The sequence below is a fragment of the Dermacentor silvarum genome, unplaced genomic scaffold, assembly GCF_013339745.2.
Source record: "Dermacentor silvarum isolate Dsil-2018 unplaced genomic scaffold, BIME_Dsil_1.4 Seq23, whole genome shotgun sequence".
Classification (NCBI taxonomy): Eukaryota; Metazoa; Arthropoda; class Arachnida; order Ixodida; family Ixodidae; genus Dermacentor; species Dermacentor silvarum.
The window spans coordinates 35,075-49,150 of NW_023605900.1; the positions used below are offsets into that span (position 1 = coordinate 35,075).

Genomic DNA, 14,076 nt, shown 5'->3' on the forward strand with positions numbered 1-14,076 from the left:
CTTCATGCTCCGCATTGCTGAAGACCTACTTCGCTCTTTTTCTGCCGAGCACAAGCGTTCCACCGCCTACCACCCGCAGACAAACGGACTCACGGAGCTGCTCAATCGCCCGTTGACAGTAGTGCTTTCTATGTATGTTTCTAACGACCACAGCAATTGGGACCGTACGTTACCCTTCGTGACCTTCGCCTATAATTCGTCCCGTAACGTGACCGCTGGCTTTTCACCCTTTTAATTTATGTTCGGCCGCCAACCTACTGTGCGCCTTGACACACTCATTTGTTCTTCGACGAGCACTCCCACAGAATATGCTCAAGACGTCTTCGCCCGGGCTCACACGGCAAGCTAGATTGCCGGCTCGCGGCTTACTAAGTCTCAGGCCGCAGAGGAGATCCCGTACGGCAGCCGACAAGCGGGCGTTCGATTTCCTCGTGGATCTGTTCTCCTCCTATGGACTCCATGTCGCCATGTCGGATTGTCTGAAAAGCTGTTGCCACGCTACACAGGGCCCTACACGATATTGCGTCAGCTGTGCGATGTGAACTGTGAGATCACTTCGCTGGTCTCGCGTGTCGCCACTGAGGTTGTGCCTGTATGCCAGCTTTAAGCTTACTTTGCCGCGAGTTCACCTCCCTTATACGTAGTTGGCGCCAACACAGCGCCTTTGCAGGCCGGCGTTATGTTACGGCGCCACGAAGAGTATCGCCAGTCCGAAGAAGACGATTTGACGTGTAGAGGTAAAATCGGCCTTACCAGCCATCTTGTTTATGTATCGTTGCCTCTCTTGCATATATTTTAAATACACCTGTATACGTGACTTCCACAACATAACAATATTGTGAGCGTGCGGCATTCTAAACAACGTTGACTAAATTGCTAAATACCATAGTCCACCCATTTCACTTTTACACGAACTTTATTTGAATCGTTTATAGTCTACTTCTTTTGCAGCGCACAACCGAAGTGAAAACCGAACCCAAGTATGTTGTCTTGTAGCGTCCGTTCACTCCCAGTATATGCAGCGGTTCACATCTCGACCTGTAAATGGGTATATTTCAAGTTACGCAAATAAAGCATTATAAAGCAATCTGTGTTTAAAACACAACAAGCACCACTGCCGGCTCAAAAAACATTACAGACAAACAACAGCAAACATGGTTTCATCATTTAAACTGAACTTTCAAGTCTGGGCTTCACAGTCAGGGTTGTGATTCGCTACAATTCCTTCCAGCACTCGTAAACTTCTTTTGAAAAATAGAAATAAAGTTCGCATTGTCGTCAATTTTAGTCGGCCTATAGAAAAAGAAATGTCACATTATATTGCAGTCACTGCGCGTACAAGATAATTACTAACACTTGCTGCCACACGCGTTTGACAGAGGGTACTTGGTTTTTATAGAAAACATGGTTTTATAGAAAAAAGAGAAGGGACGTGCTGTCGAGCAGAGCAGAAAATTACGTGGGGTGAAGTTAAGAAATTTGCAGGTGCAAATTGGAATGAGATAGCACAACACAGGGGTAATTGGAGATCGCAGGGAGAGACCTTCGTCCGGCAGTGCACATAAATATAGGCTGATGATGATGATGGCGATGGTGCGACAGCTCTAACATTCAGTTGCACTAAACTCTGCATTTTTTCAAGATTGCATGTAGTAGAAGGCACAATAGGTGCTGGTAGTATCCGTTAACATCCCCAAGTGACCCGGAGGCTACTTCCGCTGGAGAAAGATGTTCTTTGGGTCTAAGAACTGTGTATGTTCAGCTGTTACACAAACAACTCTACAATGATTTCTGCAGATGTAACTTATTATCATGCTACCAGACATTGTGAGACAACCACATAAGCACTTTTAGGCCTCCGGATTACTGTCCAGAAAATTATTAAAAACAGCATCGTGGCATTTTAGAAGAAAGTAGCACGTGTTAAACTGCATGCTGCGTAACTATCCGCTGGCCTCATATTATGTGTAGTTGAAACGTTTACCGAGAATTACTTTAGACCAACCACTTTTCACTACGCTCCACAATGCAGAAAACCCCGTGCTTTAAACAGCTCAGGGTTAGGGAAGTTTATATCAAGAATAATAGAATAATACTAATACCGAGGTTTTAACGACCCTCTATATAGACTTGAAAAAAAAGTGAAGTAGAGAAAACAAGAGAAATCTTTGCAATGTGCCAATGTGGTAAAGAGGCACCAGTCTCCCCATATGCGACTGCCAACTGGACTTGGTTATGTGGGCTGCGCTGCACATGTCAGAGCTACAAACTGTTACACAAAAGAATATCTGCCAAGGAACCAGTGAAAACGGCCAACGGGAGATGTTCCGAAGCTTGTTTTGATGTAGACATATAATTTACAATCCATAATAATCAAGTTATGTTGTGCAGTTTAATGAATACCTGCAGTGACCTAAAAGGATGCCTCTGTCGTACTGACGACAGCTGAGAACCTCACAACTGTCTTTCGAAACATTAGGCAAGAGAATAGGGTAATATTTAGGCAAGTTTTATAGGAATTAATGTTGAAGAGGTGTATCAGTGTGCATGTATGTCTTGTTCAAAGAATGGCAGGTGAGCATGATCATAATATAAGTTTTTCAGGGGAATGAATTCGAGTTCGAGCGATAACGGCAGACACTCCATCTTTACAAACCTCCATCTTTCAGAAGAAATTTCTACATTTAGTCTACTTTCGAAGTTCTACCTTCAAAAGCAAAATTTTTAGAACAACACGAATGCCTGAGGAATAGCTGAATACTCTGCTACGCGCAGTGGAACAGGAAAAAATAATTATTATAACGGTTCTACTTGAAATTTCAACACCCCTGCAAGGTCAGGAGATTCTCCATAGCATCTAACGCGCACGCTTACATTGTTGTGACGGGATTACAGAGGAGGGATATGGTAATGAATGAATAGAAAGTACTGGTAGCGTAAATCCTACTTGAGAATAAAGGCAAGAAGTGGATGACTTCGTCCAGTGAAGATAATTAATGATTGATTGTAGGAACAGACATGCATGAAGCGATGTGAAACGCAGCCTAAGTGAAGGGAAGCGAGATGGGGTGAATAATTAAGGAATGTTATCATCATCATCGTCTCATTCATCATCATACTAATTAGATTATTATTGTCCAGTGCGGGACGAAAGACTCTCCCAGCGGTCTCAAATTACCCTTGTCTTGTGGCAGCTTCCATTATCTTATACTTGTAAATATTCTTATGCATTGACTGCGCTTATCTTCTCTTAACACCCATTTTAAACCTATCCAACAGTTATCTGGTAATTACATGTCCTGTGCAAGTCCATTTGTTCCTTCGAATCTCAACTAGCATGTCGGCTCCCCCTATTGCTCTCGGAACGTTCGTTAAGCTAAACACTTTTCCTTCCATCGCTCGTTGTGTACTCCTTAATAGTTCGCAAGAGGGTCACCACAAAGTTTCTCCGCGTTAGATTGCTACCCGTACAGGACTGGAAGCAACCTTTGGAGCCGCAAATCGGGAACATTATAGCAGGTTTGGAGCAAAAATTGTTCATTTTCGAGCAGAACATACGCGTTTTGGGGCATGCGTTTTGGGACATAAGTGAAATACAGACAAATCAAGAAAGTGCGTTTTACAGCGGAGCTGTTAAGCGTTTAGTATAGTCCGCTTCGTGGCGACAGGAAACTCAACCGAGCTGTGCGTCGCCGAGCTACGTCACCTCCTTGCATCACATGCGTGCGTAGGGCGGAGTCTCGCCGTGGCATGCGTGCGCTTCACCTTCCCTCTCCCCAGCTGAGGAGAAGTAAGTGTTCTTTTAGCCGTGACGTCGCTGATAGGATAGAAAGCTCTGAGCAGCCGGCGCGCCCACAGATGTGTCGCCTCTCTCGTCTAGTGAACACGCGTGCGCAGCTATACCATGGGGCGACCGAAGGAAGGCCAGACTCCCGAGGAAAAAGCCTTACCAAAACTTCGCAATGCTTGGTGTGAACCTCACCAAGCCATGCATAACCTTGCAAAACATAGGAAAATTTAGCTACACGTAGTCTGAACCTAGCCGAGCCATGCATAACCTCGCAAAACTTATCAAAACCTAGCAACGCTTACAAAAAGCCGGAACTCGCTCCGCTGTGACTAAGCCTTACACTACGAGTGCAAACGGCCCAAATTTTTTTTTTATTTGACTTAGCAGAACACTATTAGGTTACGGCGAATCAGTTCTGTGGAAGTCCGCAGCAAAGTTCACCAAAGGAAAAATCTCATACACCCGATAAAGGAAAACTATTTGGGTTCTTCGGAAAGCAGTATAAAGTTACGTACCGGACGGGCCACCCGCCGTAGTTGCTCAGTGGTTATGGTGTATGACTGCTATGCACGAGGTCGCGGGATCGAATACCGGCCACGGCGGCCGCATTTCAATGGGGGCGGAATGCAGACAACACCCGTGCACTTAGATTTAGGTGCACGTTAAGGAACCCGAGGCGGTCGAAATTAGTCCGGAGGCCCTCCACTACGGCGTGCCTCATAATTACCCCCCCTTACGGCGTACCTCATAATCAGATGGTGGTTTTGGCACGTAAAGCCCCATAATTTTTTTTTTACTTGATGTGCCAACTAAATGTGGCTAAGAATAAAAATAACCAAGGAATTTATGTAAACAGCACACATTGCATGTTGATAGGCATTTGTTAATACTAGTCAAGATATTTTTTTCGTTGTTGCACTAGAAACTGATAATTAGGTTTAATTAGGTAACATTTTATACTTGACTTACTGGATTAGGATATTAGATAATAGAAGTCCTAGGTTGCTTTAACTCCAGTTATCACTCATGTTTCAACATGCTCCACAACTTTTTCATTGACATCTCCTCGATTACGTAAGCTTTTAAAGTTAACTAATTAGGCGTATTCGTGTGCGATGAACAAGAAATACTGACTGTGACAACCATGAACTACGCCCATGAACATACAGTGAACGCCGTTTGCAAAGACCCTCAGCCATATTTTTTTAATTCTTGGTGGCATTCCGTTGGCATAACAGAGTACTACCGCAGAATAAATGCGAAGTTACTTTGTCGGCCATTGCAAGTTTTCCAGTATTCCACATACCTGGGAGTGAAGAAATAAAATAAAACTGACATTTATGAAAGGAATAAAGGAAAGAAAGTGTTCAATGCCTTTCAGATCCGCGTCGCCGACCAATATTTGGCACAAGCTCTATTATAAGGGCTGCCCAATAAAGCCAATGTAGTCAATGTAAAATGGCGACCGATATTTTGATTGAGAAAAAATGGTTTGCTAGAGTTTTCGGACTCGATAGGCGCAAGTCGCGTCCTCAACATCGTTGCCACAAACACAATTTCTGTCGTTCGCATATTCTTCAACCCTTTACGACCACCATTCGGAAATGTACATGCTCGGTCGGCGTTTTGCAGCCGCAAAAGTAATTTTGTACGCGTGGTCTTGCAGAATATAGAGTACCCGGAGTGCAAATTTCAGTGCTGATTACGGTTTTCCTAGGATATTTCTGGTCAAGAGGTTTCACATGAAAGTTTGTGCAGTTCAGTGGCTGGCGTAAGATGGCGCAATTGGCGCAGCATTTCCATCCGTGCAGTGGAATGCAATGAATGTGCTTTCTTTTCAAGGAGAGTGGTAAGCAACTGGTTATGACTTGGTAATCCTACCGTGTGAGCTATATCCCATTTAAAGAATATTTGGAGGTTCATTTAGGTAATATTAGAGATCTGAAGGCATGTCATGCCTTTGGTTGACGCAATAGACTGGACATCACTCGGAGATTCATTCGTCTTGAAGTGAACATAATGCATTACATAATGTAAAGTATGAAATATGCGAAACCGGGTCGATAATGTTCTATCCAACAAATGCCAGCGCACTCAAATCTTCGGAACTCTTAGTAGCTTCAAAGTCTGGGTTGGTTGGAAGTATACACTTTTCCTCAGTTGATAGCGTTAAAATGTGCGTCTTGTTTATGATGCTGTATAGGATCGCGCGCACGTTCTTTTGCTTTTTGTCAGTGGCCGTTGCTCACCGGATTGTCACTCATCGTCGTTATGTCGCCTCGGTGGGCGCCGAAAATGCTCTTGTTTACATTCTGAAAGGCAGACCTCCAGGAGCGATTGCTCAGGAATATTTGAGATGCATTTATAACCTGTCACGATGTTAGGCTACACAGTAATGAGTTATAATACGTTTAGTAATTGGTAATGACCAGCTACAACTTTGGTCAATCCTTTATGCAGTGGACACATGACACGTTGCGATAGTGTCCAAAACGGTGAGGATCCCGTGATAATAATGCGACCATGAGCCTCGAATGACGACCATTCCTTTTAAAGAAAGGAAGGGCGCGAGTGACAACGCTGTTAAGTAGGCGTTTGTGCCACTTACGATTGCACCTGTTCATGCAGTCTCTGCAGCTCTCAAAGAATGCTCCCCAGTTTGTGCATTCCCCTTGTTTGACCCGCTTGCATACTCTGAAATATCCGTCGAACCACCACTTCTCGGTATCACCGTCACATGCTCCCTTTCGTGGTCTCGACCCACAGCTTCCCTGGATATGATGTTTGCCTGAAAAACAAGACAAGTTTCATATCCCCGATTGCTTTATGCATCGTACGGAAACCACCTCATACAAAAAGAGCAAAGCTGAGTGAACGTCTTGAAGGTACTTCAACACAGGAAGACTGCACTAACTGCAAGGCTTTACTATATTACGCGACAGCAAATTTCTGCTTCTTCGCTCAAAGTGTGAAATCACACAATCGGACACAAAGGAGACACAAAGTGTCGGCTTCGACCTTGTTTCTGTCCGGGTGTCGTATTTCTCAGTAGCGCGCTGAAATCATCCAACACGTACTACCAATTTGCCTAAACCTTAGTTCTTCTAGCAGTTACGTCGTTGCGTTCAAATCACTGCATTGGTTAAGCACTTTTATGGAACAATGTTTTCGGGAATGTCAAGCACTCTACAACAGACGCCCATACTGTTTGCCTTCGGAGAGTGATGTCGGTATCCTCTGTTTTTGTCTGGCATTCGCACACTTCTGTATATTTTATTCGGTCATGTTACAGTCGCGCACATCTTAATCCCTTAGTAGGAATGACATGATTATTGAAGCGTTGCACAAACTTCATGACGATGAATAGCTCACATTTAAGGTACATGCAGATAACTAGTAACGTGCACCTATATACAAACGAAATGAAACGGGCATCCTTTGGCGTTCGAAGCACTTGCGTGCGACATCACGCTGAACAAAATGGAATATTCCATCGGGAATATTGTTCCTCATAAATTGAAAGCCAAGCTGCAAAATGCAGCATGGTCAAAGTGAGGACACAAATATGACGTGTCTCAGCACGTCGCCGACTATATCGTGGTTCGATTTCCTCATGTGACATTCCACAGTTTGTTTTAGAACCAAATCCATTATTTCCTGCCGTGATGTGAAAAGTCAGCTGAGAACACCTAATGTGGTCCTGTTTGTTTTGTGATTTCCTCTCTGGTATGTATGGTATGTATGTCCATACGCCCTTTCATAGGCCACTTGGCAAAATAATCAACACTTGCTAAACAACAGTCGCACTTGATAAAATAGATCAGCAGTCGCCGTATTAGAAAAAGTTTAACAATAATTATTCGAGCTGTCGCTGGTGTCTTCAAGTAAATATTTTCCAAAGAACGTCATTTTTCACCATATAAGACATGTCTGAAAAAATGTTCCTTGGTTGACCCAACTTATTTGTTTCGTTCAAAATTCAATGAAAGTATTTTGTCATGATCATATACGACTTATCCCGGGTTAAGGTTATTGATCACGGCTCTTATACTCACGTGTTTGTTCCTTCCGTTTAGCTTCTAATTCTTTCCTTAGCTGTTCCCGTCGGCGCTTCGCCTCGGCAATTCTTCTCTGAGCCTCGGTCATACCCTTCCGTGTCCATGTTGTTGACATTGGTGGAGTATATTTGGGGCCATGACCTGTGATATTCCCGGGGCGTTTCGTTGCAACAGCACCTGCGCATTTGCATAAGATCTGAAAAGACTGATATTGTAGCATTATAAAATTATAACTCCGTGCTGGTAAACATATGTGAACTTTCTCACGACCGAGAAAAAGTTAGACACGCGATTACACGCTGTGGGCTTCTTCAATGACTCAATTAGAGATTTTTTTTATCGTTAGCCAACTTGAACTCTCCTTGACTAGTCATTTTCATTTCTATTATTTTAATGTTTTTAAACGTGACCATAAGATGGGGAAAAGAATAATTTTGTTCACTCAACTATCGATGACAGATACGTAATGTGATGCGCGGCGCGAGTAGTTATAGCAGGAGACGCAGACGGGCGTCGAGCTCGTGCGCCCGATACGCTCTTTGGTGCCAATAGTCGGTCAAAACCTAAGCATTACAAACAAGGTCCACCCTGTATTGTCTAAACGCTTGTTAGAGCGGACATACTCTGCGAATGTGTTCACAATGACTGACTTTAATGTTTTCATCTCTTTCATTCTTATCTATTCTTCCTGCTTTCAGCCTCATCAAGTGTAGGGTAGCCAACCAGCAACCAGGCACGTCCTTGGTTAACCTTCCTACCTTTACCTCTTCGTTTCTCTTTCTCTCTTTCTCTCTCCATACCCACAGAAATGCTGGGCACTTGCCCCTCACCTCTGAAAGAGAGCATTGCCTGCTGGAACACACTCATACCTTAGTAACTTTGCTCTTCTAGTGTAAATGCTTGGCTAAGTAGAAAAAAAAAACTTTGGCTGAGGAGTGATAGCTCTGTCAGGAAAAAATGGCTATTCTAAACATGCAACGCCACTTTACACAAAAACAAGCGAAAATAATCCCCAGCCGGCTCCTTTCTCTTTCATAGGTCAAACTCAGGTGCACTGGGTTATTTTGGGTGGAGCTTGTTCGTGATTATTAGGTTGCCACCGACTGTAGTGTTTTAAGACACCGAGGGCAAACCAAGCCAACTGAACGAGCGCAACTCTTATTCGCATAACTTTTATTATTAGAGCATGGCGCGCGTGTAGCCATGACCTACGTCTGAGCATCCGCTCCGATTTGCGTCAGTGAGTCAGAGCGACACTCGTTCAGGTGTCTTGCTCCAGGTAATACGACAAATGCCAAAAGGGAGCGTCGAAAGAGGAGACGCTCGCAGAATGGGTCTCAAGTGCTTTATGAGCCCACACTCAGCGCGCTTGACTTGCTCTCTTTCTTCGCCCTCCTGGCAGCCACCAACCGAAGCCTCAGTGCAAATAGCAGTACAGTTGTGTGTTTTCCGACGCACGAAAACCCCGATATAGGGCGTGAGACACACCACCAACAAGCAATTAAAAAAATAAAGAAGGGGAAAAATGTCTGGAGTTGGGAACAAAAGGCTTCGCAAAAAAAAGACGTCTATACTCACTCAAGGGAGCTTCCTATTTGTATAGCACTAAGCCGATATTTTGTGACGCGTAGGTGAGCATGGTCATTTTTACCATGATTGGAGTAGGTGTTATGTTCCCATATTTAGCTCGATAACGATTCTTGGCCGTGGAAAAACGCAAACAGTAAGGAAGATTTTAAGCTTTTGAGATTTGGAAGCACAATGACCTTTGTATTATTGTACCGTCGCTCACCTTGACTGAAAAGGGAGTGTTCATACATAGAAATCTGATTTCAATAGCATGTGGCAATGACACGGGGAAAAATTGTGCTTGTTCGGTGTCGTCTTATGCTGGCGCATGTGCTTGATGAAAACTTGGCGGGTATTTGTAAATAATAAGGTCAGCTGATATTCCAGCATTATCCTGTGCACTTCTAGTCTGTGTGTATACGTGTAGTTCGCTGGCTTATTTCCTTGTTGACAAATCATGCCAAATGCATTCTTTCATTGCAAGCAATTTGTTCTTCATATTCTTTTGAAAACTTTGTTCATAATAGCTAGAAGTTCATAATGTTTGTAGGTCGAGCACATAGGGAAACAACAGGTATCACGTGTTTGTTTCGTTGCTGTCCTTACTTTGGTAAGAATGCAACTATTATGGAAATGGCGTAGGTTACTCTCGATCACTTAAGAAATGTTTTTTTTTCTGGTTGCCAGTTCAGACAGGTTAACATTTTTTTTTCAAAATGGTGAACTTTTTTAACGGCTTTGCATATTTATTGTAAGGGGGACGCTCTTTTTTTTTTGTCTCTTAGGCGCGGATATCGAGAAGCGTTTCATGACCGTGCATGGTTACCTGCACCTGCACTGCCACTTGCTACCATCCAAGTTCAATAGGAAACAACTTTTACATATTTTACCTTACAATTATTTCACCCTTGGTACGAATACCGTCACCGTCACTACCATTGCACTCTTGAAAAAGTGCGATCGCCATATTTCTTGAGATGCTCGACCACCTAATATCGTTCAAGCGTTCGTCGTAGTTTTTCAAGTAATTTCAAGCGAGAGCAGTTGCGTTCCCGTCAATATGGCGCACTGCGTTTCCTTCGCAAATGCCTGATATATGCGTGTCTCCATGGTCAATCCACTTACCTCCGTTTTTCTCACTGCCCTCTTCGCCTTTTTCCTGTTTCTGGTTTGTTCCCTGGCCTGAAGTGCTTGGCACAGGCGCCTCTCCTTCACCTCCCTTTGTATGGGCTGTACTTCCAGGTTCATTCGATGCACCTGCGAAGAAGCATTATTTCGCGAACAATTGCCCCTTTAAGAGTATATATATATATATATAATATATATATATATATATATATATATATATATATATATATATATATATCTAGCCGCCTACGTCTTGGTGCTCTTATGGTCGTTTCGTTACATTGGTATATACCAAAATTGGCATAGTATGACAAGAGTGTATGATGAACATAAATGATAGGTTGATAGGGCATGACTTGAATGTTATTACATGCGTGTCATAAAAGTCATGAAACAGCCGCCTTTGTCTTGGAGCTCTCATGGTCGTTTTGTAAACTTGGTTGGTACCAAAATTGGCATAGTATGACAGGAGTGCATGACGAGCATAAATAATAGGTTATGACATGAATGTCATGACATGCGTGTCATGTAGGTCACGAAACAGCCGCCCATGTCTTGGTGCCCTCATGGTCGTTTCATTAACTTGGTAGGCTTCCCGCACACTGTTGCGCCTAACATCGATTCCCACAGGGCGTGGGATCTGCCGGCTTTTTCTACTTCAACTGAATCAGTGAGCAGAACAGATGTATGCCTAATGCAGTTACATGGCCAACAGCAAATTGTTTTAAGAAATGATGAGCCTTGACTAAGCAGTCTGCTTTGTCTTAGAATTTCATATCCCGAACACAAAATGTGTTGTTGAAACATGCGCTTTAAGTGTATCCTCCCAAATTATGAGTGCCGTGCCAGAAAACAAAGCCGAATAGCACAGATATAACGGATAGCCGTAATGTTTCTTGAAAGGATGAGCCAAATTATGCGAAATTGTGTGACCATATTTACATACTACATGATGACGCTCTTAAAACAGAATATTTGGTTGTAAAGGGAAAACATTCTTGAAGCACAGAAAAGAAAGGCACTTCAAGAAACATTCTTGAAGTGCCGATCGAAGCTTGTTCCGCACAAGCCTGAAAACGCTTTGGGACAATATGTTTAAACAAACTCTGATTTAACATCTCCAATAACGTCCATAATGAATTGGACCTACGAAGATAAAAAAACCGCACATATTAATGCAGGGTATGCTTACTCTGCATCGACAACTGTTGTGTGGTCCCAATTGCATCCGGCAACACATTTAGTGGCCTAACGTTTTCTTTGAAGCCTATTGTCTGCAAGCGAAAGAGCTAGAAGTAAAAATTGCCTAAGATACCTAACTTGTGCTGATATAAGTTCTTGAGCATGAACGTCCGAAAGTAGAGGTAAATGTAGTGTTAGTGTGCTCATTCTTTGTTCACGCTAGCCAAGTTTACATGAATATAGTAGCAGCGTATCCCATTAATTTGTCGTGTCAAATATACTCATTCACCGCCATTTACATGCATGCGCATATTGTTTTGCAGCAAGGTAACGAGACCTAGTGTCATATTTAAATGTGAGCATGTACTTTGACTTCCGATAAGCCTAATTTGGTGTTGCGTTCTGGAATGCGCCGAAAGCACATGAAGGGTTTCGGCTACCTTACGTCAGGTTCTCCTTCATTTGTACGCATTGACATATTTACATTAGGTATATTTTGCGGATTGTATGGTGTTGTGTCAGGAGAAGGAATTTTCGCAGTGCGTTCGCAACTGTTTCCATGTACCGCGGTAGCTGAGCACCGCCTTCTCTTTTTCTATCTCATCAAGGTGGACCTGGCTATGGTAGTGCCGCAAATGAAATAACTTGGCAATGTATGTGTCATTTCATATAGAAAAAGAAGACACTTTTTCAATGCGCGTAATGCACTTATGAGTAAAAAGAAATCGCGTGCTGCCTGCTCCAATAGCCGCCATTTTTATTTTGATGTCCCGCAGTGCGGCAGAGGCGGCAGCCGGAAAGTTATCCGGTTTTCATCCCGCTGCTAATTTTGTATTCAATACGCTTCTGCGTATATAAGATCTGATTACATACGATTGGCCTGATCATTAATGTTAAAAAGAACCACCACCCAATCTGTCGCTCAGATTAGTCATTAGGCAGTAAAGCTATACCGCATGTACAATTTGTTTGTTGCTCGATCGTTGCTCGAAGTTGGTAACGTGACCCGGTTGGTAATTCTTTGAGTGCAACGACATCTACTGCGACTAAATTGAGGTTCCATCAAAGCATGAAAAAAAAAATGTTGGTACAGGAAGAGAGACGCTTGCCATATTCCTTTCTTTTCTTTTGGAGGGGAGGGGGGGGGGGGGGAGAGGTTGCAGAAGACTTTCCGTATATTGATTTAGAATTTCTCTGATGTTTCAAGTCTACCTTTTTATAAATCATTGGTTGATACAACTTTCGCTTTTCACGATGTCATTCATATCTATATTGGACACACAGTGCGAGGTCGGTAAAAGAAAATGACACTTACCTTTACATATGTGCAAACATTCAGCCTTTGTTCTAAAAAACGCGTTGTCCCCTTCACAGTCTCCCTCGTCGAACTTTCTGCACTCATCCCTTTTCGGTTTGTAATACCATCTTATTAGGGCGTCGCAGTCTCCTTCTTCGGGCATCGCAAAGCACCTTCGCCGTGGTGATCCTTTTTTACCTACAGCGAGAAAAGACTTGTCTTTTGTCTTGCTTTATTTTTTACACATTTGTTACCCCGTTTTAGTAACAAGACTTGAAAGAGTGCTTACGCCTTGGCGATTGTTTATAAGAGAGTTGTGGCCTTCCAGATGCGTCAAGCATGCCGCGCTCATATTGAATTATTTACAACGATATGAGCAAGCACGTTATCGAGCTTTATCCTCAGTATCCCCTAACCTTACAATTGCTTAAAAAATGGTATTTGCAATATAGATTGATATCAAGTGGTTAGGTTAGGCTCGAGATAAAGATTCTCACTCTTACCAACGTGTAGGCACTACTTCGCCTTATTTTGTGCATGCTTGCTCTGTTTTGTGGTAGTAATACGTTGACCATGAGTTTTATATCGCTCTGGCAATGATGGTCTCATTGACAGCTCGCATAGTCTTCCTCGCTACGTTGCAAATGTATGTAGATTTTTTATGAGCCTATGCCTTCTGTCCTGTGCTCGCCGTGTTAGGTAAGCGTCAGTGCTGCCTGATAGAAATTGCTGCAGGACTCATCAGTTCAGAACTCCTCTGTACCCATACAGCTGAGTCCGCCTCCATTAGTTAAGGATGACTTCGTTCCCACAGTGTACCATGAAAAAAAAAGTAAGACGAAGCAATGAATATAGTTTCAGGACAGTTAGCAAATTGTGCCTGCCTCCTCTGAAGAGTTGTTAACTCAAAAGAAAATTGTGGTTACGAAATATGTCATCTAATTAACCATATTTCCTGGTGGTCAAATTTTTGGTTCAGTACAACGGGGATTCTGCTAACTGAATGAAGAGTCGTTGATGGTAATATTATTCACGTTAGATAAACGTTTTTC

General features: G+C 43.0%; 1 protein-coding gene across 1 annotated transcript; it reads right to left on the reverse strand.

Annotated features, from left to right (window-relative positions):
• Nucleotides 1-942: 942 nt before the first annotated feature.
• On the reverse strand, nt 943-13,187 carry LOC125941762 (uncharacterized). Its single transcript, XM_049659594.1, has 5 exons — nt 13,043-13,187; nt 10,543-10,674; nt 7,846-8,025; nt 6,399-6,578; nt 943-1,038 (listed from the first exon to the last, which is right to left on the reverse strand). The coding sequence occupies exons 1-5, from the start codon at nt 13,185-13,187 to the stop codon at nt 1,004-1,006; spliced, it is 672 nt and encodes a 223-aa protein (XP_049515551.1). The 3' UTR covers nt 943-1,003.
• Nucleotides 13,188-14,076: the final 889 nt, after the last annotated feature.

What these genes read in the sequence shown, in the direction of transcription:
- LOC125941762 (XM_049659594.1), bottom strand. Translation starts at nt 13,187, where the DNA reads ATGCCCGAAGAAGGAGACTGCGACGCCCTAATAAGATGGTATTACAAA. An exon ending in TAAACGGAAGGAACAAACAC is followed by an intron (nt 6,579 to 7,845) that starts GTGAGTATAAGA and finishes CTTGTTTTTCAG; the next exon opens with GCAAACATCATATCCAGGGA. An exon ending in CTGCATGAACAGGTGCAATC is followed by an intron (nt 1,039 to 6,398) that starts GTAAGTGGCACA and finishes ACCCATTTACAG; the next exon opens with GTCGAGATGTGAACCGCTGC.